This window comes from Plectropomus leopardus, chromosome 3 (genome assembly GCF_008729295.1).
Source record: "Plectropomus leopardus isolate mb chromosome 3, YSFRI_Pleo_2.0, whole genome shotgun sequence".
In the NCBI taxonomy this organism is placed as follows: domain Eukaryota; kingdom Metazoa; phylum Chordata; class Actinopteri; order Perciformes; family Serranidae; genus Plectropomus; species Plectropomus leopardus.
Genome location: NC_056465.1, coordinates 30257869 through 30283134, shown reverse-complemented (window position 1 = coordinate 30283134; position 25266 = coordinate 30257869). Strand labels below are relative to the sequence as shown.

General features: G+C 39.1%; 4 protein-coding genes across 5 annotated transcripts; all 4 read left to right on the top strand.

The window, feature by feature from the left end:
- Nucleotides 1-3817: 3817 nt before the first annotated feature.
- Nucleotides 3818-5834, top strand: jun (Jun proto-oncogene, AP-1 transcription factor subunit). The gene has a single exon (XM_042513459.1). The coding sequence runs from the start codon at nucleotides 4138-4140 to the stop codon at nucleotides 5116-5118; it is 981 nt and encodes a 326-aa protein (XP_042369393.1). The 5' UTR covers nucleotides 3818-4137; the 3' UTR covers nucleotides 5119-5834.
- Nucleotides 5835-9366: 3532 nt separating this feature from the next.
- LOC121941324 (CARD- and ANK-containing Inflammasome Adaptor Protein) lies at nucleotides 9367-12919 on the top strand. The gene is made up of 4 exons (XM_042484101.1): nucleotides 9367-10522; nucleotides 10978-11161; nucleotides 11857-12079; nucleotides 12170-12919. Exons 1-4 carry the CDS (start codon nucleotides 9367-9369, stop codon nucleotides 12917-12919), a joined length of 2313 nt encoding a protein of 770 aa, XP_042340035.1.
- A 3225-nt stretch (nucleotides 12920-16144) lies between these two features.
- On the top strand, nucleotides 16145-22853 carry si:dkey-86e18.1 (uncharacterized protein LOC557342 homolog). Of its 2 annotated transcripts, XM_042515589.1 has the most exons (6): nucleotides 16145-16258; nucleotides 17753-17793; nucleotides 17887-17961; nucleotides 18810-18999; nucleotides 19571-20141; nucleotides 22780-22853. In XM_042515589.1, the coding sequence occupies exons 1-5, from the start codon at nucleotides 16192-16194 to the stop codon at nucleotides 20110-20112; spliced, it is 915 nt and encodes a 304-aa protein (XP_042371523.1). In that variant the 5' UTR covers nucleotides 16145-16191; the 3' UTR covers nucleotides 20113-20141; nucleotides 22780-22853. The 2 variants fall into 2 exon arrangements, with proteins under 2 accessions (XP_042371523.1, XP_042371515.1); XM_042515581.1 differs by lacking the exon at nucleotides 22780-22853 and having other exon boundaries at nucleotides 19571-20530.
- Nucleotides 22542-24705, top strand: faslg (Fas ligand (TNF superfamily, member 6)). Its single transcript, XM_042515597.1, has 4 exons — nucleotides 22542-23025; nucleotides 23557-23626; nucleotides 23733-23792; nucleotides 23879-24705. The coding sequence occupies exons 1-4, from the start codon at nucleotides 22747-22749 to the stop codon at nucleotides 24295-24297; spliced, it is 828 nt and encodes a 275-aa protein (XP_042371531.1). The 5' UTR covers nucleotides 22542-22746; the 3' UTR covers nucleotides 24298-24705.
- Nucleotides 24706-25266: the final 561 nt, after the last annotated feature.

Sequence of the window (25266 nt, the reverse complement as noted above, 5' to 3'; positions counted from 1 at the left end):
AGTCCGACAAAGTGAATGAAACTGACAGAAAATGACAGAACAAGAAAGGCTGCATTAATGTGTCCACGACATGTTAACATTCATCCAAAATAGTAAAGAAAAAAAAGTTTTGCTTCCATCCCTAAAAGGTGTATGTATGTATGTACCTTAACCCTCCGAAACGTTTGGACCCTGAGCAAATTGGTTTGATTTATTTTGAAAGCATTGGTAAATAGGCAATGAACAACTTGACAGGAAATATCTTGCAAATTGCAAGAAATTAGTAAATTTAGAAAATAAATTTTAAAACAAAGTTAGGCAAAAAGGTCCAGAGAACTCTGTTTTTAATTATCACAATTATATATATAAAAATATTTTTACAGATTTAATGTAAATGTATGCAGATTTTTCAGGTTATTTCTTTGTTTTACTTTTTTGTGCTTATTTTCAGGAGGTTTTTTGTATTTTTTACCCATTTCTTGCTCATTTCTGGGTCATTTCTTCATAAATTGCTCATTGCCTTCTTCACATCTTTTTTTAAGAGATCATGTCAGTTTGCCCCAGTTTTATGGGGAAAAATGTGTCACCTGACCTGCATCTCAGGATCCTCTCATTAAAGGCAGGTGTGCTAAGTTAGTAGAGCAGGCAAGACACCAAGAGGATACAGACTTCAAGTGCTGTGTGTTTGGTTAAATCTTGTTGGATTCAGTTATTGCACCACTGATTTGAACTTTGTTTTTGTAAAGGTCTGTTTATTTTGAGGACATGTTTGTTTGGGGTTTAGATTTCGTTTTGAGTCAGACAAATCAGTTTAACTTCACCAAGTAACTCCAAATATCCTACAAATCAGTTGACAACTGAAGCACCCTGCATCATCAAACAAAGAGTGAGTACAGCCAAACACAGCAAGCTGGTCCTATCTACCATGGCGTCTTAAGCGGCTATTTCAAGCTTATTTACAGGCCAAAATAGTGTCACTTTGTGACTTTTGTGAATCTGAAATAACAACTTGAGCCCTTTAATACCTGTGCAAATGGGCTTGACTTCTTTCAACAACATGGGCGACAGGTAATTTAAAATATTAAAATACTAAGAAATTAGAAAAAAAAAGTTACAAGAAAATTACCTAAAAATAAGCCCAAAAAGAGTGTAAAAAAAGAAAGAAAATGCTATCAATATTTAAATATACAGTGAGAAGAGAATCATAAATATAGTTTTCTGGACATTTTTCCTCTGTTTTTTAATAATATCTAATGATAATGTTTTATTGCTGACCCCATCTACAGCAGTACATTGCTTTAGCATCCATGTCGGACTGCGGTCTGCTTCTCCAAACTCAGGGTGTACTGACCACCATCTACTAAAGGTAACCAATGACTATGAATACGCACCTCATACACCCCACCTCAAAACATCTGAACTATCCCTTTAAGATCCACCTTAACCTTTCCCTTGTGTGTCCATGACCATAATGCAAAGCAATCTTCTCTGAAGCGTATATATCAAAAAATAAACTTCACAAGATCAGCCAAGTCAACCAGTTAGATCAGATTATGTCCGACTTTATTGATCGCCGTGGTTTGACGTGCACAACAGTACATAAAGACAACATTAGCAGCCATAAAAAGTCAGACTGTAGTGGTGTTTTATGCTCTGGTTCATCCTCCTTAGGTGCCTCTCTGAGCGAGCCAGCGCCAGGGGACTGATTTACTTGTCACACAAGGGGGACATATTTAGACGTGGTGTGCTGGAGATAGTAGGCGGTAAAGCTGGCAGGGCAGAAAATGACCCAGACAGTGGGAGTGGGGAGGACTGGAGGGGAACACGTAAGACACACCGGTTAACCTCCTGCCATTAAACCAGCTGTGATTTCTGACCAAAGGCCAGGGGACAATGGACTGCACTACACTAATTACACACCCTGACATGGATAATAGGAAATGTACTTGCTCTTTATGAGGACGAGCAGATGTCTGTAAATCTATCTTTAACAATTTGTAGTTGTAGCAGAAGTAAAAGGTCTTAAATGCAGCTTTTCAGACATGCGGTATATCCAGTTTAAAAGCAAAAAGGTCCCATTAAATCTGTCTCCTAATGACTGCAGGGAGGAAACACTGTTAGGCACCAAATGACTCAGTAAGAAAGGCCTGGCTGTTCACTTCAGGTAAATAACAGAGCTTTAATGCATTTCTTAAATAAGTAAATATGTCTGTGTTTTTATTAACCTGCCTGGGTGTCAAATTTTAACTCCCATTAATCAGAACTAGTGTTTTGTGTATATGGGACAATTTATAAGGGACCACCAACAAGAGACCACCATGATATCCCAGACCGAGAAGCAAAATGACAGTCAGAACAAGAAGACTTTCCACCACAAGTGCAAACACACACGGAAAAATATGTAATTTGTTTTCACGCAACAGTTTTCATTCACTTTTTCCAAGTATTTTGAGCTCACATCTTTCTCCAGTTTGAAACCACAGAAATTAGAGCTCAGATTCAGCTGCAATTTAGATATTTGGCTAAAAAAAAAACCAACTGAATACTGGAGAAAAGAATAGCATATCATAGAAATTTGTGACGGTATTTTTAATTTATTCATGAAAGAAATTAGAAGATAGTTTTGTAAGAGCCACTGTCCTGTAATGTATAACACAGGGGAGTAAATATGGACACCGCAGGTAGTGCAGTTGCATGGGGGCCCATGGGGTGGGGATGGTGGGTCTTGATGGGAACTACACCTATGTTGAAAGACAAACTCACATTAAATTAAAAATGTTGTAAGTTGCTAAATGACATTTGCCCCTCAAAAAATGCACCTCCGTCATGATTTTTTCTTTTCTTTTCTTTTCTTTTCTTTTCTTTTTGGTAAAGTAGTAGCAATATATATGTATATATGTACAGTCAAGTGTCTATTAGATCATGTCACAATAGTCTAAAATATACAAGAGACAATCTGACAAGACTAGAAGGTGACACAGGAATAGATTTTCACTGTCCCATCCCACTCCTACAAAAAAAACCATGTATATATATATATAATATATATTTTTTTTTTTTTTTTTTAAATATATATTATATATATATTTATGCATATATATAGAAAGAGAGAGAGAGAGAAAGGATAATATTCTATTTTACTAGGCATTATCACGAAATAGCTGTTTTGAAGCTTTATAAACAAACATGAATTTGAATTGAATAAAAAACATAGAATGGCAGAAGACTGTAATTTTAGTTTACTTTGAAATGTTGTACAGCTGTTATAAATTTAGATAATTATTTAGATAGAAAAAGACAAGAATATTTTTCATTTTTATTCACTGCAAACATAGGTCTAAGTATGAATATTTGTTTTATTATATTAAATTAATTGAAGGCAATCAACTATAATTTTAGGGCTTTTACACAGTTAATTAAAGACCTCTACATGCACAAAAAGTTTAAGTAAATATAAAAAAGTGTCAAAAATAAAACTCAGAAAATAGTTGTATCGAAAAGCTCTTTCACAACAAAATAATCCGTGAGAAAACACACATGCAGCAGCAGCTCTGGCTGTCCCGCCACTGACAGTAAAGCGGGTAACCAGATATTCAAAAACAATACGTCATCCCACAATGCACCGCGCTTACGCTCTCCTTACAGCATTACCTCATCCCACAATCCACCGCGAGATTAAGAATCTTCTGGGTGGTCGTCAAGGCAACGCGCCTTATCGGAGCGCCGGGCCACGCCCAAGAACACGCCCACCGGCCAATGGGAGCGCGCCGTCATGACATCATGGCTATTTTTAGAGAGGCAGCGGCAGCAGATAAGGTTTGCCTCCACGCTGTAGCGCTCAGAGTATATACACAGCCAGACAGAGGAAGCACCGCTGAGACACACAGTCGGTGCCTGAACAGAAAAGTTAGAGAGAGACTTTTCATTCACGGGCTCAAAACAACTTTGGATACTTTGTGAACTGAAAAACAAACATCCATCGCTGGCTGAAAGAAGTAAGTTCTGATTCCTGTGTCAACAAAGTGCGCACTGAGAGTTTGGGAAGTTTTTACGCACAGAGAGGACGTTTGGAAACCAGTGTTTTTCCCTCATCTGATAAACCAGGAAGAAGAGAAAAGGGGGGAAGTAGTTTTGTCAAAGACTTTGTAGCCACTTTCCATGTATACCAAGATGGAAACTACTTTCTATGACGACTCACTCAACGCTTTCTCCCAGCAAGACAACGCCGGCTACGGATACAGCAACCCCAAAGTGCTGAAACACAACATGACACTGAACCTCAGCGACCCGACGGGCACCCTGAAACCTCACCTCCGCGCCAAAGCCAGCGACATCCTCACCTCTCCCGATGTTGGCTTGCTGAAGTTGGCCTCCCCGGAGCTGGAGCGGCTCATCATCCAGTCCAGCAACGGACTCATCACCACGACGCCGACTCCGACGCAGTTCATGTGCCCCAAAAATGTCACCGACGAGCAGGAGGGCTTCGCCGAGGGGTTCGTCCGAGCCCTTGCGGAGCTCCACCACCAGCACATGCCGGGCACAACTAATGTGAGTGTCACCTCAGCTGGCCAAAGTGTCAACACTGCCCTGCCGCCTGTGTCATCTGTCGCCGGTGCCACCGTTTACAACAACAACGCGGCCATGCGCGCGGACTCGCCGGTGTATGAGGACTTGAACACTTTCAACCCGGCAATCAGCACCGTGTCGGCACCGAACTACACCACCTCAGCCCCGACGATGTCCTTCCCAGCAGCCCCGCCGCAGCTCCCAATCTACGGGCAGCCATCCCCTGCTCAGCTCCCCCGGCTTTCCGCGCTCAAAGAGGAGCCCCAAACCGTGCCCGAGATGCCGGGGGAAACGCCTCCTCTCTCCCCAATCGACATGGAGAACCAGGAGCGCATCAAGGCCGAGAGAAAGCGCATGAGGAACCGCATCGCCGCCTCCAAGTGCAGGAAGAGGAAGCTGGAGCGCATCTCCAGGCTGGAGGATAAAGTCAAGAACCTCAAGTCCCAAAACTCGGAGCTCGCGTCCACCGCCAACATGTTGCGCGAGCAGGTGGCGCAGCTGAAGCAGAAGGTGATGAACCACGTCCACAGCGGGTGCCAGCTCATGTTAACGGAGCAGCTCCAGGCTTTCTGAGGTGGCGTCAGCGGCGGCCGAGAGAAATAAAAGAGACTGTAGTTGAACGAAACGTCCTGTGATAGTGAGAGGCTGCATCTCCCGAAAATCGTGATTTGGGACGATGTGGCGCGACACTGGCAGGAGTGGGACTGCGCTGAAGTTCCTGAGTGCCACGCGCTCCCCCGGTGGCGCGTCCCAGAGAGGGGGCTCGGGACAGTGACAGTAGCCATGAACCAGAGGGGGGCATGGCAGCAAGCAGGATACCTTTCTGTTTCTGTTTGTTTTTACAGAACTGGACAGGACTGAAATTTTCTTGATTTACTCCCAGCTCTGCATGGACCTTCTTATGACCATCAAAGGAGAAATTCAGTATTAGAGGATTTTAAGAACCTGCAATAGAGACTTTTCTTGCTGTAGCCATGATGGCTTCAAACTTGGGCGTGTTGGCCAACTCTAAACATGAAAAGTTGTAACAAAAGCTGCCTGACTTCTGAGTTACAGTACATATGTACTTTTTTTTCTTAATTGTAAGAAATTCAGTTAGAAAAGCTTCAAGATTTACTTGTTTTTTTCTAAAGTCGTTTAATGGGGTTTCACTCATTGTTATATGTATATAAGATCAACTTGGAGTACTTATGTTTACCATTTGTAATAAGAATACTGTATAATTTTTTATGTTTTTTGTTTTCTGAGCACTTCAGAAACTAATCAATATTTAAGAAAATAAACCAGATGAAATGAAGCAACCTTGCCTCTGTGTTCTTGTAAAGTGTGACAGAAAAAAAGTGGGTGTGCCATGTCAGGAGCGCAAACAATAAAACATGTTGCAACATGTTGCAAGAGATCCCAGTACCTCAAGGTAAATTCCATTAGTGCTGGTATTGATCCAGGCTAAGTGATTGTGTTGCAGCTGACAGACCGTGCAGGCTCACTTACCACTGATGGAGGCCAGTCCTGCAAACAGGACCTGAGACCTCCACTTTATATCTTAGCATCACCTGAAGAGTATAAAGATCATACAAAACCTCCCTCTGTTCTCTGGTGTTGACACTATACACATAAATGTTGTAACTACACTGTCACACAGTTAGGACAGGTCAAAATAAGCAATAAATCATCTGAAGACATCTAAGGTATCACTTATGTGACACATAATAACAGGAAAATCCCCCATGCTGTTGCAACATACAATTATTTAACATCACATATCCTGTCCTGTTGCAAATTAAGAAAGCCCAACATGTCAACACAAACTCAGATAAAGCCTAAAGTACAAATGGGCATATTTTGGCTTTATCTTAAATAAAACATTACTGAAAACCAATGCATATAACTTTAAAGCACCACTGGTTTTGTGGCAGATAAAATTTAGACACATTGTAGCCTGATATTAGATAGATACATTTCAGTGCTGTAAGTTCCTGTCTGAAAAAAGTATCTTAAAGTAGCAAACAATAATCAAAATGTAAGTGAATGTAATGAAATAGCTGCAACATCAAAAAACAAAACACAAAGTATAAGCTACATTGACAGGCCTTTAAATTCAGAGTTAAAGAGCTTTTTTCCATCAGTGCGGCTGAAAAATCCATCCCAATATGTTTTTTTGACCAGTTAAAACACAATATCTGTTTTTTAAACTCTTCATTTATGTGAATATACAAGTATGAAGTAAAAAAAAAATAGATTGGGGCTGTATACAAGTGAAAGTATGGCGATTTTTAACATAATTTCCAGAGTAAAACCAGCAATTATAAGCCCCATTCCTGCACAGACACTTATCACAGCAGGTGGATGTGACTGGACATGTCAGATACCATTCAGGTCAGTATTGTGCTCAACTCTAATAAGCCACCAGTGTGTCTTGCTCGCAATTAAACACTAGAGGGCGACACAGACTGACTTACCTGAGAGATGAAATGTAATGTTGCTGTCTGACAGGTCTTCACGCTTTCAGTGCAGCTTGAATAAAATCACTGCTTCAAATCAACACAGAACAGTCATGATTCAAAGTCTCAAACCTCAAACATGAAGGTTTGAAGGATTCACCTCAATACACAACAAAGCTTAAATACAAAACAAATGTGCCTGTTCTGTCTACTACTATTTTGCCTTTTTTAACATGGTTTGATGCATAAATGCAGCTAATCAACCGTCTGTCAATTGTTTTATCAATGCAAATAATGAAACTACATTAAGCTTATTCAATATCCATTGTTATAGCCTACAGTTAAATAGTAAGTTTTAAATAGTTGATGATCTGGAGGTAGGGTTATTCTAATTTGTTTGTTAGGTCGCAAAGAGACCTATTATTGTTATTTATCATACATATATTATGCCATGTTATTTCAAGTTATGTCAAGTTATTTTATTTTATTTTACATTATATTATTTTATATTACATTATATTATATTGGGACAGTTATTTCTCTATTATCTGCTTTAACCTGTTCTGATTTCTCAAATTTGGGGCAGCATGACATCATCTTCCGGAAAGCGGAGTCCTTCCCTACCAAATAAGGAGAGGGAGCGCTCGGAAGATCTACGTCACGTCGGAGGAGGCGTGTATTACGGGAAGTGAACCGACTCTGTAATCTCTGCATAATACGGTGAGCCCTGAGAAGTTATCCAAGGGGGACACTGGACTGCCCAAGGGTAAATCAATGAAAACACTGCAACGACAGCAACACCTATAGTAGTATATGTTAAATAAATAGGTAAATGCAAGTTTTAACAGTAAAAAATAGCAATGAAAGCCCAATATTTCAATCTAAATCCGCAATAACTGCAGATCTACAGTTAAAAACTGTAATCATGATGTTGTTAAGACTACATTTGAGTAGTCTTAACGACACTAAACAATTTTGAGCTCCTTGTACTTTAGCTGTTTTAAAATTTCCATTGCATAATGTATATTTAATCATTTTACTTTAAAAGTTATTTAGAAAACCAATATTAGCTTATTAGAATATGATAGCCCACGTTTATAATATTGTAGCCTACTTTTTACTAAACCATATTTGCTAGTTACTTTGCAGACTAATATTTTACAGACAAAATATAGAAACCTAAAGTTGTTAAAAAGTGTTCTCAACAAACCACAATATTTAAAATAAAGCTTGCGTGTTAATGCATCAGTTATAAAAAATGAAATAAGATAATATAACTCAATAGCTTGTACAATTAACATAAGAATCAGTTTGATTAATTAAAATCTCTTTTCAGTTAAATGGAACTTTTTTATTGTGTCAATGGTTTTAAAAAGCCTGCATTTTCCACCAGTGACTACATGAGGCACATTTGACATTAATAAATACCTTAAGAAAAAATTTTCAGCCCGTGTTGTGGTGCAAATGGCACAAACATTAGATTTTAATTATTAAACATTTCACTGACTTTTCACATGAAGGCATATAGGTGTGATTCAGAGATTGAGCAGAATGGGGTTGTCCAGGGAGTGCACCATTTCTGCACCCACACATGATTAGTCACACACTCACACACACATATGCATGCATCCGCCACCCGCCACCACCCATCCTCCAACCACTTCTCTCTCTGTCAAACCACACATGAAACAGCTACGTTTCGAAACCTATTAATTTATTAATATGTATGAAAATTATATAAAATATGAATTTTAAACTGAGTTCAGAAGAAATAGTACATTGTTATTTAAACCCTCTGAAAAACCTGATTTAACAAGAAAGTAGACCCAAAAAAACGTACAAAAAAATTGCTTGAAAAATACATTTTTTTAGACATTTTTCCCGAGAATTTTTTTCCATATCTTCCATAGCTTTTAAAATAAAGAAATAAATGTTCTCTAAATGTACTAATTTCTTGCAATTTGTGAAACATTTCTTACCAAGTTGCATATTACCATTGTCCTCATGTTTTTGGAAGAAATCACACCAATTTGCTCAGTCTTCAAATGTTAAAATACTTGTGAAAGGTGTCTGAAAGCAGCATAAAAAAAGTGATGTCGCTCCAGGTTTTCAAAGGGTTAATCACAAACATTTTGCCATGCTGCAGAAATGCTGATGGACACGAACAATGTTAGTTGGTCACATAATCTCTCAAAGGGCAGGTTGAGCTGGACGGATGTGTGCGGTAAATGGCTTCTGTCTGTATTATGTTGCTAGGGGGAGGTGTTTCGCTCAGCACTAAAGGTAGTTCTATAAAAAAAATAGCCAGAACACAAGTTACAACAACGAGTTGGTGTATGTGAAAGCTTCAGAAAATCTTAAGTTTCTCAGGGTGTTTAAAATGTTCAGCATACTCAAAGGTTTTGATGCTCAGACCACATCAGGTTATATCAACCCCTACGCTGTGGACGTAATCCGGGCCAAGAGAAGTGATCTAATTTATGGGATCTCACATACCGAGGATCTACTGGATCTTCTCGTCACAGAAGGGGTCATGACTGCAGCAAAGAGATCTATCGTGCTGACCATCAGGACACGCAAAGATCAAAACTCCAGGGTCCTGGACATCCTGGAGGCAGGAGGTGAAAGAGCATGTCGAAAATTCTTCCATCCCTGTCTTATGCTGGCAGAACCTGACCTCTACCAGCAAATCAAGACCTATGTGGGTGGTGTGAATGAACGTATTCGAGACACGAGGAGACAGCTGATTGGATATTTGCTGGAGAGGGACCCAGAGGGGATAGTTGCTGTTCAGAAGACATCAATCGCCACCAAAGGAGCTAAGAAATCTTGCCGAGTAAAAGAAAAAAGAAGCACTATGCCACTTTTAAAATCAGAGCAGCACAAACCAGCACAAAGTCAACCAGAAAATCTCATCCACATGACTGCTACAGACGGAGAGATAACACTGCTGAAGGAGCTGTTAGAAGACGCTGATATTAATACAGTCAATTCCTCTAATGAGACTCTATTGCACGTAGCTGCTGAGAATGGTCACCTGTCAATCATTGAGCTCTTGATCCTTAAAGGAGCCAGACTGGACCTGCAGGACAATAACGGTCACACAGCTCTCCACCGAGCAGCCAGAGGAGGTCACACTGAGATAGTCAGGGCCCTAATACAAGCTGGAGCCCCCATTTACACTCTGAATCCACAAGGCAAAACCCCTATTCACCTGGCTGCAGAAAATGAACACCTGGATTCTGTGAAAGCCCTGGTGAAGGAGGAGGCCAAGCAGTCCGAGAGCCACACGCAGGACATGTTTCTCCACACAGCAGCCGTGGAGGATAACTGGAGCCTGGCAGAGCTGCTGCTGCAAAACGGGGCTGCTGTTAATGCCAGAAATGCTGACAAAAAAACTGCTCTGTTTTATGCAGTTTCCCAGAACAATCAGAAAACCACGTCTGTCCTTCTAAATGCTGGGGCTGAAGTTGATTATGATGTTATAAATGAAGCCATCAAGCTCAATGAAGAATCAACTCTTCGTCTGCTGCTTGGTGAGTCTTCACGCCCCAAAGATTATAATCCTTATAACATTTTATGGTCCAATGCGATTTAGGGGCATACATTTGCAGAAATGGTATGTATTATAACTATGTTTTCAATTATCACCTGAAAATAACAATTGTTGTATTTCCATGGCAATACCTATTCCACAGTGTCTACCATGTTGTTCAACAGTAGCCCAATATACAAAATATTGGCTCCAGATGGTGCTGTTCATTTTTTCGTGTTGGCTAACATAGTTCTCTTACACATTTGGCACACGGGAGAAGTTTCAGTTCTGCAATGTTATCAATCGATGCCACTAAATCCTACATACTGGACCTTTAACATCTTGAAGTGTGCTACATCCCCATGCAGTCAAATTTGTTTTTGAGATGTTAGTGGCACATAAATAAAACATAAAGCTGCACACATAAATTCTCTATGCATTGTGTTTAAATTATAGATAATCCTGAAGGAGCTCTGAGTGAAGACACGCTGGGATCTGCTCTCTTCTCAGCTGTTAAACAGAACCATGATGGAGCCGTAACTGCTCTCATAGACAGCGGAGCAAATGTGAACATGTTGGACAAACAAGGTTACGCTCCTCTCCTGTTGTCAGCTGAGCTGGGGCACGCTGAGGTCTTCAGGTAACCGTCAAGGGCTAACACACTTACACTACCACCAGGGGGCATCAGTGTAAGATATTGTTAATTTTTACACATTGAGGCTTCAGATTTTGCTTTTGTTATGTTTTTTTTGTAATTTTTTTGCATATAGCAAGTAACAAACTAATAAAAGAACACAGATACATAACATTCAACACACAGTACACATACAATAACACAATTTTGGAGTGTATAATCTCTATATTCTTCTTACTATATCACTGCAGCTCTTTCTTTTTACTGGTTATGCATGTCTTTACATGTGTCTAATGTGAGTTTGTATTAACATGAGTTTGCATTGTAGTCTACTTGCCAGCAAAATCAACCCTGAAATGTTGAGTACTCCAAAGTTTTATGTCATAAATGCATAGCATGGGTCCCCAACATTAGGAAACTGCAAGATGCTAACTTGCATATGTTGGGAATTTTGCATAATTAACCTGGTTTGTATAAATGTGCATAATCACATATACTGACAGTATTTCAACCACTGCTTGGCCGATTTGGACATTATCTGGTTTGTTTGTTTGTTTGTTTGTTTGTTTGTTTTTTTAAGGATGCATCCATCGATTTGGTGTGTGAAGTCATCCAGTGGGCCGTAATAGGTGGTTGAGCCCACAGACTGCATGTTTGATGCCTCTGTCTGAAATAGCGACCTTCTTTTTTTTTCACTTCAGAGTTCTTGTAGCAAAAAAGGCCAAACTGGATCCTACATTGTCAGATCTCTCCTCAGCGTTGCACCTGGCTGTCCACGGTGGCAGTGTGCCCATAGTGCAGACGTTACTGGACAAGGGATTAGACCCCAACATTACTGGACCTAAGGCCCAAACCCCTCTACACCTGGTAGCTCAGTGCAATAGGCCAGAACTGGTTGATCTGTTTTTAAGAGCTGGAGCACAGGTAATTGTCAAACCAGTTGCTCATTAGTTTCCATGTTGTACATTTTTGTTTATGTTTGTGTAGACTAAGAGTTGTGTGTCATATCTTTAGGTAAATGCTGTTGCCCAGGATGGGCTGACCCCTCTGCATGTAGCCAGTCAGCAGGGCCATGCAGACGCAGTGACCCAGCTCCTTCAAGGTAAGGCAGACCCAGGAGTGAAAGACAAGCTGGGGAGGACAGCTTTGCACTGGGCAGCCTTTTCTAAGGAAGAAAACTGTGTGGTAGACTTGTTGCTGTCTTCCAAAGCCAACACAAACACCACTGATAATGAGAAGAAAACGGCTCTCCACCTGGCTGCCATGGAGGGGAATGTCCATGCTGTGGCCTCACTGTTGTCCCAAAAAGCAAAGGGAGGGGCTAAAGACATGGACGGCTCCACGCCTCTTCATTACGCAGCAGCTGGCGGGCATGCCAGCGTGGTTTCAACTCTCCTACAGTCACTCAGTAACAAGGGCATAGATGAGAGGAATGTTTGGAGGAAAACGCCGCTTCATGCTGCAGCTGAGAGGGGCCATGACATTGTAGTGAGACTGCTCCTGGAGGCCGGGGCAAAGATCAACAGCTCAGATCAGAGTAAAGACACTCCTCTGCACTGTGCTGCACGAGGTGGACACCAGGAGGCAGTGAAAAGGCTTGTTAACTGGGGCCAAGGTGGGCTCATGGGACGCCAGAAGAGGGTTGACCTACAGGCGACTAATAATGTGGGGAAGACGCCTCTGCAGGTGGCAGAGAGTGGAGGCACACCAGAGCACGAGAGCATTGCAGCTTTACTGAAGAAAAAGATGTTTCTCATCAAATAAAGGAAAAGGAGTTAAGAGAGGAATTCACAGAAACTAATAATATAAAGTGAGCTTAATGATAATTTCTGCTTTCATCTATCACAAATACATGAACTCATGTGTTAAACCTTCCATCATATCTTTTGAAATGCAATGGCATGTTTTTTTTTGCATAAATTAGTAATAAAAAAAATTAAAGTTAATACAGAAATAATTGCATGAAACACTTTCTTGAACACTGAACCAAATAAATGTCCAGTTCAAACCTCTTTTTTGTTAAATTGATGACCCAATATGAAGATTAAAAAATAGCATTACACTAACTAAAAGTAACTACTCTTTATGGTTCAATTAGTTACCCAACAAACATTTAGATATGACATCATTACTAGGTCAAAATAACCCCGTACCGGCATGGCTGAATAATGCTATACAAAAAACACTAAAAGTGGTTCAAAAGAACCCCAAGGTTTGGGTGTAATTGGTGATCAACTGGTTTTATAAATCTATGAAAAGTGCATAAACTTTACTCAGTACTGGAGTGGTGCAAGTTTGACCCAGTACTGGGTTACACGATTGAGCCAAATGTAGGTAAAGTTGTCCCATTTTTAATTTTTTTTTCAGTGTGCATGAAAGGGAAGTTTTCTCTTTGGGTTGCTATCATAAAATGGTGCAGGAATTAGGCCTAAAACCCAGAAATTAGTGAATATTTTAGCACCCCTTGTTCCCTTATCTTGAAGTCAGTGCCTTTTTAATGAGTTTAAATGCCTGAAATAATGTCTGTGGTTAACACAAGTTTAAGAGATTTATACATTTTATTCCACAAAATCAGTACTACCCCAGACCTGACTTTTTAAGCTTTTATGTGCGTTAAAGCCTGTTTGTTTTGTGTAAATATAGTGAAAGAATAATGCCATCTTGTGGTGGCCTCTGTCGCCCATATAAATTGTAGGATTACAATTCCCTTGATGCTCCAGCCAATTAGTAGAGACGGGTTTGCACAGTTTGAAGCTGGAAGACAGATAAAAGACATTTCTCAACCGTTTAAACATTTAATGTACTTCTAGATAGTTTAAGATCTCTCAGCATTTTATCTGAGTTTGCTTCTTTAGACTTGATTGAATTTACACATTGTAAATGCCAGTTTTCTTTGTTAAATATATATTTGAACAACACATGATTGCATTTATGCCTCAAAAATCACAAAAGTGATGTTAATTTGTTCTTATCTCACTGAACAAAACAAGAATCATACGTTTGTTTGCCTCAAAGCTTATTTTTACAGTAATCTTTCTGATGAGGAAATCATGACAGTAACTTTCGTGTCAACCTCCAAAAAAAAAACCCCTCATACTTGCAGCGCTCTATTTCAGGTCAGAAACTTGCTCTCTTGAGGTAAATAAGTCACGAATATTACAACAAAATAAAAAATGCATGGACATACTGTATGATGGCCACTGTCTTCCAAAAAACCTGATGTTTAGAAAATTAATTTTATGCTCTGTCTATTGATTGGTCACTTGATGTTCAGTCTTATATATTTTATTTGTAACACTGTTGAAACAAGATTTTGCAGTTACTATGTGCACTGTTATTTAGGTTAAATAATATGCTGTTAAAGGTTTTTCTGTGGGCTATTTCACATACCCTTTATCAACAAGCGATCTGAAAATAAGCAAGGTTGATTGTCTGATTAACTGCTGGTGATTCACATCTGCCGTATGATGTGCTTCTTCCTGTATGATTTCTGAAAAAAAAAAAGACCAACATGGCAAAGTGGCTGACAGCAAAACCAAAACCACTGGAGACCCAAAAAGGTCACACTGGGATTTTTTTTCTCTCTAGTTTTGTTTCCTCACTTAGGCAACATTTACAGTTCTTTGTAATTTGTTGCATTCCCCCACTTCACTTTTCCATTATGTTGTTGATCATACAATACACTTACATCAGAAAATGCTTTGTCACAATAATGGACTGACATATTTCCTTTTCACATGGCCCAGAGTATAAAGATCTGATGTAAGACATGTTTTGGTGAAGTGCCACGTAATATAGAGCACATACACACAAAAGGTATCTCAGCGAAACTAAAAGCCTGTAGGCAACTTAATTGTGAGGAAACCTTGATCTTTAATGTAATGTTGTTTATTAAATGTTACTGCCAGATTGCAATGAATAGACACGCGAGAGTGCAATGGAAATACCTTTTTAATGGTCTGTTACATAGCCTCATATCTTTTACCCATACCTTAGCTTCAGCAGTTGCAGTTACTCTAATAAAGTTGAGATCCTCTTCTCGGATTAGAAAATAGAGTTGAAACTTGGAAAAAATGTTGTTACTGTGAACAAATTATTTTTCCAGTATTTCATACAGAGGTATACTGATCCAGCTTTACCTATCTGATTCTGGTACTTAAACTCAGGGTGTCTATTGACATATTCTGCTCTGATGCCAGTGCTCTCTTTTTTGCCAAAATTTAAAACCTCTTAAACTTTATTATTTGAGACTCACTAGAACTGATTTTATGTAAGGTAACATGGGGCCAGGGACTGCTGTGGCACAAAAAACTGAGCCTGGCCCACCATAACTTTAGAGAGTAACGCTACCTAAAGTGACAAAGATACTGTACATAATATTGAACAGATCAGTGCATAGAAGAGTCTTTGAAAACTCATTTAAACAATTTTCAGCTTTTTCATGTTGTTTTAACATATAACTAGAGGAACAGAAAAACATTCCTACATATTATGGCTTTACTGCAAAAGTAATGGATGTAATGTTTGGGTCCCTCTCTGGAACAACCTCCAGACACATCAAGCTCCTTGTCCTCTTTTAAATCCCTCAGAAAAACATATACAATAATATACACATATGTGTGTGTGTTTTACTTGGGACTTAAAAGAAGTAGTTATTATGTTATTGATAATTTTAATAAGGCTATTTTACATTGTTTTATCTTTGGTATTTTTTTACTTTACTTATTTTATGTTGTCATAGGTAGCTCATCTTGCTCAATGTTGTATAACAGTGTTCATTTAAACTGTTTGTCTGCCATATTAATTGGTCCTATAAAGCACGTTTTTTCAAAGTGATTTAGAAATAAAGACTGTTAGTGTTATTATTATTGTAGTATTTTCATTCTTATAATTATTGTGATGCTAGGACTTGCTCTCGCGTGACATTTTAAATACGCTCTTGCAGTATGTCAATATCACGTGACAGTTCCAATGTGTCACGTGACGTAGATGCGCATGAGCCGCGGCCATACAAACTCACAGGAGTAAAGTTCAAAATGGCAAGAAACGAGGAGAAACAACAAGGCAAACTGAACAGACTGTGGCTTCAGAAAGAGAGAGAGGGTAAGCAGCTCGTAGCCGTAATATTCAACGCAATTTGATTCATATTTGGCCGATAAAACGCCATGTTTGGCGGACAGCTAGCTTAAACTGTTAGCTACGTTAGCTACAGTGAAGCTAGCTCTGTTGTTGTTTTGACTGTGTGGTTGAAATTAAAGACGAAATAACTACGGTACTTTCTTAAGAAACCAACATTAAAAGCTGGTCATCCCTTCGGTGCAGCGTTGCTTTTACTCCAAACCGCTAACACTCGCTATTTTGCTGAGAGCTGCTCTCTTTAACCCTCATGCAACTTTTATTTGTTGATCATTTTGGCTGTGTTAATGCATATTGCATACAATTTGGTAAAGGTGTTTTGTTTTTCTCCTTTAGATTTCAGTCTGAGTTTATATAATAAGTCTATAATACATAATACACTATATAAATGAAAAACTCCCTCTCTTTTTAAAATACTTTATTGTGTCATTATTTTACAAATCATAATTACATTTACAGTTATTTATAGATTCTGACACAAACTTTGCTTCTTTTTTTTTACATTAACATAATATTAAATAAATGAAAGAAAGTTAAAGAAAAAAAATATATGGATTAAAAAACGATAGGGACATTTTTTTTATTTACATAATTTATTGTGAATTACTTTTACATAGTTTAGTTTCTTATTGATTTGGTAAGTTACCGCTTCAATTCTATAAATGTTCTCTACCATTTCTAATCACTTATTTACTTTTGGGAGGTTCTTCGTTTTTCCAGTTTCTCGTTTGTTTGAGTGCCGTGTGGAAAAACTCCCTCTTAACTCCATTGTTACATTTTTTGTACCATTGAAATCCATTTCAATTACTTTTTTCCCCCCACTGTCATACCAGCATAAAGCATGCATCCCATAATATCAGGATTTCATTCTGTGGTCCTGGATGCGTTTTTGTAAATTTTACTATTTTTTACCAGATTTGGCAATTTACCTGTGTTTTTTAAAATCCTAAAAATGAATGAATATTTGATTATTATCAGGACTGATGTTGGTTGACAAATGTTATGCAGTAAAAGTTGATAAAAAAAAATATGTATATATAGTATTTTTATTGCACTATGCACGCTTGCATGCAGGGTACACTTTTTTGTGTTCCAAATATTTTTAAAAAAAGTGAGAGTAAGTAAGTAAGAGTAAGAGTGATTATTTAAAAAAAAAAACCAACTGAAAATAACCACTTTTTAGTGTTTTTTTTTCATTTAAAAAAACAGTAGCATCATGTAAACAAACTGGTATTTAAGGGTTAACATATTGAAAATGAATAAATATTTGGTAGTTATTATCAGGGCTGATGTTGGTTGACAAATATAATGCAGTGAAAGTTGAAAACAATATTTTTATATAGTATTTTTATGGCACTTTTTAACAGTATATTTTTTGTACCAAATGTGTAATTAGTCAGAAAATTGAAACAATGCATGATGGAGCTTACTCTAAACTTTGTCTCCATGTATCATTTACAGAGGGACGCCTCAAAGATGTACACGAACGGAGACCCAAGCTGGTAATGAAGAACTATTTAATTGTTTTGTTATTAAAAACCATTTAAACTTCATTTTTACTTGGGCTAGCTTGTTTCAACTGTTTTCTTCTGCAGTCTACTCTGAATTCAGCCTCCTCTGTGAAAAAGTGGATCCCCAGCATCAAGAGTGAAATAGAGTATTATTTGCAAGTAAGTGAATTTTCAATAATTTGTAAAATAAATTCTCCAAAGATGGCTGTGAATTCACTATTTCTGATTGTTTTTTGATGTTTTTCGCAAAGACAGAAGTAAATTTTCTGTTCCACTCAGAAATTTTCAAAGAATACATACTTATTATGAAAAAACAACAAATAATTGTACATGTTGAAAATGTTTTAAAACACAATGAACCCTGTTTCCATATCATTATTATGAAAAATAATTTAAATCACCTCCTCAGCCCCTGCATGATTAAGCTCTTGTATTTTTAATAGTGAGAATTCAACATGAATGTGACTTTTTTAGTCATTGTTAAAGGATTCATTTTAAATAAGGATATAAAATGCACTTCTTCATAGTCCTGTGTATTGGTAACAGGGTTGTGTCAAGCATAAATACCATAACAATAAAATGTCTCATAAAAGTGCACCATTGATGCCTGAACTGGACAAAACAAATTTTCTGATGGTTTAAAACCCATTTTTACCCCAAAACATGACAGAAAATTACAAAACACAGGGAATTTTTTCTCATATTTTGATGCTGTAATTGTTCTCCAATTCTGGAAGGATTCAGAAAAATCCCACAAAAACAAAAAAACAAAACAAAAACAATCACAGAGTTGCCTTCAGAGTACCAATTACTTCAGAATCTACCAGTAAATTAGTACGTCATATTAGGTGACAGTACCACATTAGTCAGGCATTCCCTACATTCCCTTTTAAAGGGCCAAAAAGAGGTCCCAGATTGTTTGAAAATATCTTCTTTCTCCATTATTGTATGTGTAAAGCGATGATTTCCCTGTTTTAAGTAAAATATCTATGTCTTTTCTCTCTCAGCAATCCCAGCTGTCTCATTACCCGGAGAGGAAGATAGCCGAGTTCCAGCTGCACATCGAGGCTTTAGAGAAACAGTACAAAAGCTTCATCGCCAAACTACGAGTCCTCGACCCCACCTGCAAACACAAGCCGTGGACTCCTCGAGCGTACTGCAAAAGGAGAGCAGACACACAAGACTCTCCAAGTATCGGTGAGGATACACTCACACTAGCAACAGGTCTTACTCCTTGTTTTGCTTCCTGGCTGATAAAAAGATCAGAATTTGCTGGATAGAATACATCAGGTAAGATAAAATTATATTCATGTGTAACATAACTAAGTTACAAAACCAGTTATCTGGTGAAGGTGACATGTATCATGCATGACAAAAGATGTAGATGTAGTTTTACACAAAGTTAAATGGTACTACAACAAACTTATGACAATTGCTGTGCTTTTATTGTCTTAGAATAAGCAAGCTATGATTTTTTTTTAGTTGCTTATAATGAACAAATCAAACACTAGCTTTATTTAGGTTCACCATAGTTCTCCTACATGCTTGGCACACACAAGAAGTTGAAATCTGCAACTTCACGACTAGATGCCACTAAATTCTAGACACTGGATCTTTACAAACTGTATATTTTGCACATTATATACATGAAACATATCAGTGATACTGCATGTTTTCGAGATTCTCATTTAATTTGGGCTAACTATTGTTTTAATACACTAGACAACTGACTGTTTACACCTCTGTGTGTCTTTGCTTTCCCTTGAAGTTAAACACCCTCGGCCGTGTGAGTCGCATGATGGCAGCAGTCACTTGAGTGGAGGTGAGAGTGACGTGGCCAGCAACCAAACCTCATCCCCTGAGAGACAGGAGTCTGTCACCCGTCCAGAGACCAGGTTTCAGACTACCATCCTCACTGACCCAAACACAGAAGCCACAGAGGTAATCTGTGCAGATCAGGACCAGCCCCTCTCCTTTGACCGTACAAAGCTGGCGGTGGCAGCTGCTGCATTCAGAGGAACATCGTTTCAGAGAGGCTGCTCTGAAACACAAGGCCTTGCCAGGGTGCTGCAGTCCGGTCTACCAAACCTTGTTAATGCTTCATTAAGGCAAACTCAGAGCAGAGACTCACAGGATGATGGTGCAACAATGGGATATTTTGTTGGACAAAAAAGTGCCTCTCAGGAAAATGGTTCAGACTGTGAAACAGCAGAAAATATACCTGGAGAATCATCCAGTACTGGGACAACAGAGAAGAGGACAGGTCATGTCCTGGGACTAGACTGTTACTCTTCCTCTGATGAGGAGTGACACGTGATGCTTTTCATCATACATTACATGTAAGGGTCTATATTGTCTTTACAATTTGAATTATAATAAATTAAGTGCTTAACGGAACCTACCGATGCTTTGCGTTCATTTAAAAGCTTCCGTAAGTCCGAGACAACCCAAACAGACATCAGAGAACTAGCGGTGAAAGCCCCCTGCTGCATTTTCTCAAATTACAATGTCTCTGCCGAAAAGTTGCACAGGAACACACCAAACCGACAGCCAAGAAGCACATTTGTTCTGCACCTGCGTGACAGGACATACCCCTCCATACCAGCAGACGGCAGGTATCTGTAATAAAAAAGAATAACATGGAGACTGTCTTAACACCAGTTAGCACAAAAACAACACAATCAAATTTTGAAAGAACAAATCATAGTTTGTACGCTAGTCAAAAAAATTTGAGTCTCATTTCCTCTCACCTTCAGCTGTTTTTGAAAACGCTCATCAACAGCCCATCATTGACCGACAGCTGACCATCGGTTCGGTGTGTCAGGGCCTTATGACTCAGGAAGCTTTATAAATGAACACAAAGTCTAAAAAATATGGCAACATGCATCACAAAGTTTTATTAGAAGGGCCGCAATGAGATTAGGCATTTTTGACTGCAACAATCACAAAAAAGCCTGTAAAATATGTCATATGAAAAAAAAATTATTTTGTTTCACAATTTTAGCATCACCTAATCCTATACATTTTCCAAAAGGCCTACGTTTTCTCAAATATCTGAGATGATTTGACAGATATTAGCCAAATTTAACATATAGTGTTTTGACATGGCAACTGTAAAAAAAAACAAAAAAAAAACATCTCAATATGAAAACGATAGAAAAAAAACCTGAATATTAAAGCATCTCTCGTGAGACTTGCTGCGTAGGGTAAAAGGTATGCTTGCATGAAACACGAGAAATGTCGCTCATTTCAGGTGGAGAGATTCATTATAATTTTCATATGTGTAATCAGTCATCATGACCACAAATTCCATTGTGCAACAGAAAAAGAGTGAGACTGTGAGAAACAGACGGTTAATGATAGAGATACTTGCTGACTCAGTGATACATCTCTGTCTCCTTGTCTGGTCATATTAACTGGAGCAGCAACACTGAATACATCCTGGTTAGACCCCAAAACCCCACCTCCCACTTAACCCACTCTGTGCTGCCGCTGCTGCTATTGCTGCTGCTGCGAGGAGCGCTTTCAGCATGACACTTCTGGGAAACAGAAGTCAGAAGTCACTTCAGTTCGTAGAGTGCAGACACCCTGTGCGGATTATGGTAAAGCTTGACGTAGTTACCCTTGTAGTTATAGCTCTGTGTGCACACTGCAAGGTGGGTTTCCCTTTGTCTTTGCAGGGGATGGGAAATGAAACTTTGCAGTAGTGGACAGAGCAGAGCCCTGAGAGCTTTGTTTTGTAGGCGCCAAAGATTTAATCTTGTACACAATATAAAAAATTGACTCAGCTTCACAGTTGGGGTAAATCATAAGGAATCAGTTTGACAATGTATCACAGCTCTAACAGCCTCCACCGCAAGGCTGCTTATTTCTCACATTAAGTTCCATTTTTGAGTACGGAAAAAATCCCCACCAAAGCCCACTAATTAATAATTGTCAGTTGGTTTTCTTGATAAACCAACAGATAAGACCTGATGTCTTTGTAAAACTTGTAGTCGTGTATCCTTTGAAACAAACCCTGATCTGGCATAAAGACGACAATGGCATTAAGTCATTGAGGAGAAAAGCGCTGTGTGCGTGTTGAGCTTTCCTGTAAGCAAATCTCTGAGGTATTCTTTGGGGTTAATTCTTACCCCTGTCAAGTATCGCTGTCTCTCGCTACCAGCTTTTCACATGCAGGAAAGCATAGCGCAGAGACATATGGCCTTTTCATGTGGCAGCAGCTTCTTCCCACCAAGAATACGCGGTGTACTACTGAAACTGCTGTATCACTGTTTACTAACACACTGTGTCTCATAAAGACTGATAGAATAATAATACATTTTAATAATAATGCACTTTTAAATGTGTTGAATACTAAAATATTTAGACCCAAAGCACAGTTTAGATATGAAGATGCACAGTGACATCACAGAGAAATCCCCAGCAGAGTTAAAAAGTGTGTTACCTGGTTGCATTGCATCTAAATTTTTGGTCAGGTGACTGTGTTCGTGGTTGCTCAGTCTTTCCTTTCGTGGAATTTGTGCTAATGATCATATTCTTGTGATGACATGGTGGTTAGTGAGGCGGGGGTCAGCTGAAACCCCGAGCTTCCTTTCCCTTCAGACAAAGTTTTTTGTATGCACAGTGCATAGAAAAGTTCAACAAAGCACCCAAACTGTGAGATAAAGTTTAAGAAGTTCTGTAGTTTTAAATAAACACCAAGCACTTATAAACACTTTGAAGCAATTCAGGCCAGAGTTAAAGGCACAGATGGATAGTTTGATCATTTTTTTAGCTTGTGTATGTAATGCACACTTGTGTCAGTCCATGGTGCATGTGGGAGGGGTATGTGGGTGGTGAATGACAGCTGAAGCTTGGTTTTTTTAAGAGGTGTTCAGACAAAAGTACACACCTCCTTCGTGCAGAGACACACACACTTTGTCTTACAGCAGGACCTGCACCATGAGCTGTGACCAGAGCTATCCGTTCCCACAGGTGTTCCTTGTGGATGGAGGAGGCGGGCCGCAACGCTCTGCCCAGCAGCCGAGTCTCATACCCTGCTGGTCCTTCCCTCCGGCCCAGGAGAGAGCGAGGAACCATGGGAAGAGTCGGGGCTGCATGGGAATCAGCCCTGCTTTGGCCATGATTGTGTTGATGCTGTTTCTGCTGGTGTTTGCAGCCCTGGGGTTTGAAGCCTACCAGATTCAGAAAATGCAGGAAAAGCTGAACGACATGGAGCCGGTAAGTGAAAAATTGAGAGTGAGTGAAAGAAGTGTTATGAAATCTAGTGACTGAGAGAAAATAAATGACTCTGAGGTTGTGAAAATGTGACCACAGTGTGCAGAAGTGTGCAAAGTAATAAAGTGACAATTTAGCAATGAAGAAAAAAATAACATTAAAAGTATTATTTTGTGTAGAATATTGCCTCATGTGCAGTCTTAAAACTGCAGTTTTAAAAAAGGTGTGACTTCTACCACCTTTGCATAGAGGAGGTGACAGAGGTGTAAGGTGGGAGAGTGGAAAACAGAGCTGGAAACTTAACGATGCAAAGTTCAATAATTAATTTTGCCATCATCTGAAGAGTTAAAATACTTTATCTCTGGTTTGACATTTAAATGCAAGCTGAGGACATAATCGTTCCATCTGTGGTCACTGGTCCAGAGAGACAGGATTTCCTCTTTATAACCTGTGCTCTTCGAGGGCTTCGAGAAAAAAGCACAAGTGTCTGTGATGTGGTATTGAAGTTCCTCTGTTTCTCTCGTCTCACTAAAGGTTAAATCCAAGGCTGAGTTTAAACAACCTCAAAAGCTCATTGATATTATGACACCTCAGATGCAAACTGGTAAATATAAACACCTTTCATCACATGTGAATTTATCCCCAAAAATATTCCCAGTAAATTCAAAGAGGAGGTGTTGTGACTCTAATCTGTTGGGTTTTTTTTTCAGGTCACAAACCTGAGTTGAAAAGAGAAGAGAAAGAAGACAGACCTGCTGCACATATGATAGGTAACAAAATCAGAAAAATGTAACCATTACTCTGAATATCTCTCCTACATGCGACTGGAAAGATGACATTTTTTCTCCTCTTGCAGGGCACATTGAAGCACAAAATTTCCCTAAGACTCTGCGATGGGAGCCGCGGGCAGGTCGGGCGTTCATATCCGGAGCAGTGGTTTACAGGCCTGAAGAAGGCGCCCTGCAAGTAAACCAAACCGGACTCTACCACATTTACTCTCGAGTGGAGTTGATCTTTAAGGTGTGCACTCCTACATCCTCGTTTGTTCACTCTGTGTTTGTGAGGAGAGCGGGACGCCCCACACCTCTGACCCTGATGGAAGCCCACAGAGCGGGTTTCTGTTCTCAACAGCCGGGACACGCCTGGACCACAGAGAGTTACCTCGGCTCTGCCCTGCAGCTGCAGAAGTTTGACAGAGTTTTTGTGAATGTATCGCACCCCTCCTATCTTAGTCATGCTCATTACGCCAACTTTTTTGGTCTATACAAGATCTGAAGGCTTTGTTTGTTCGTGTAGTAATTTAACCCCTCATAAATGAATGTAAACTGGTCAGAATATCTCTGAATCTGACTCATCACTTTGATTCTTGTGTTGAATTAATCACTATAGTAGCTGCACTGAACAGCGTAATGAGATAAGGTCTGCAGTGCTAAAACCAAGCGAAAATATTCTCCTTATTGCTAGCTTTAAAATTGGTGGCGAAATCAACTGAAGCAATTTCTACATCTATACATAAACAAATTTTGTTCCTTTTATAAATGTTGAGTCGGTTAACACTAACACGCTGGTAGTTGTAGCAATTTAAGAATATTTATTTTAGTGTTGATCTGACTTTTGATGTCTAAATCTGTAAAAAGGTGTTACATAATGGTTTTGAAAGTAAATAAAGAGTTAATTTAAGCACTTCATGTTTGGTGAAACAGAGTAACGCTTGTCATGCAACATACACCCACATGAGTTTAGTTCATGACCACTGGAAAGTATTTAGATAAGACACCGACTCAAATGTGGCTTTGCTCCTGATGATGAGCTGGATTTCCATATATTCCACAGAGGTGAAGCAGAACTCTAAAACAGGCAGGTTTTAAAATATGCAGTGAAACTCTTAAAAGTAGCAGAAATGTGGGTAAAAATCCACTTTTCTGGGAATTGAAAAGTTTCAAATTTAGCTCAAAGACTGCAGTGTATTGCACTTGAATCATTTTGCAATTTAGCACCCTCACTGCGCTTTTCTTTTTCAGCACACCACAAACATTCACATCAGTGCAATGCGAGAAGATGTGCAGGCTGGGCACAGATGTGGAGACTGAACAGGGGCAGGTTTGACGTGTTTCCTTCCTGTGTGAACTTCTTGAGGGTCCTGCTTGTGTGCAGGTCGATTTTTGTGAAAGAGTTCGTGCTTCTTTTAATCCACATGGCTAACTTAAATTATTCTGTCTCCAGACCTGCTGTGCCGTGTAACAA

Excerpts from the sequence above, each read along its gene's own strand:
- jun (XM_042513459.1), top strand. The coding sequence starts at position 4,138 with ATGTATACCAAGATGGAAACTACTTTCTATGACGACTCACTCAACGCT.
- LOC121941324 (XM_042484101.1), top strand. The coding sequence starts at position 9,367 with ATGTTCAGCATACTCAAAGGTTTTGATGCTCAGACCACATCAGGTTAT. Across the intron at positions 10,523-10,977 it reads AACTCTTCGTCTGCTGCTTG|ATAATCCTGAAGGAGCTCTG; the intron begins GTGAGTCTTCAC and ends TTTAAATTATAG. Across the intron at positions 12,080-12,169 it reads TTTTAAGAGCTGGAGCACAG|GTAAATGCTGTTGCCCAGGA; the intron begins GTAATTGTCAAA and ends TCATATCTTTAG.
- si:dkey-86e18.1 (XM_042515589.1), top strand. The coding sequence starts at position 16,192 with ATGGCAAGAAACGAGGAGAAACAACAAGGCAAACTGAACAGACTGTGG. Across the intron at positions 17,962-18,809 it reads AAATAGAGTATTATTTGCAA|CAATCCCAGCTGTCTCATTA; the intron begins GTAAGTGAATTT and ends TTTCTCTCTCAG. Across the intron at positions 19,000-19,570 it reads ACAAGACTCTCCAAGTATCG|TTAAACACCCTCGGCCGTGT; the intron begins GTGAGGATACAC and ends TTTCCCTTGAAG.
- faslg (XM_042515597.1), top strand. The coding sequence starts at position 22,747 with ATGAGCTGTGACCAGAGCTATCCGTTCCCACAGGTGTTCCTTGTGGAT. Across the intron at positions 23,627-23,732 it reads GACACCTCAGATGCAAACTG|GTCACAAACCTGAGTTGAAA; the intron begins GTAAATATAAAC and ends TTTTTTTTTCAG. Across the intron at positions 23,793-23,878 it reads ACCTGCTGCACATATGATAG|GGCACATTGAAGCACAAAAT; the intron begins GTAACAAAATCA and ends CTCCTCTTGCAG.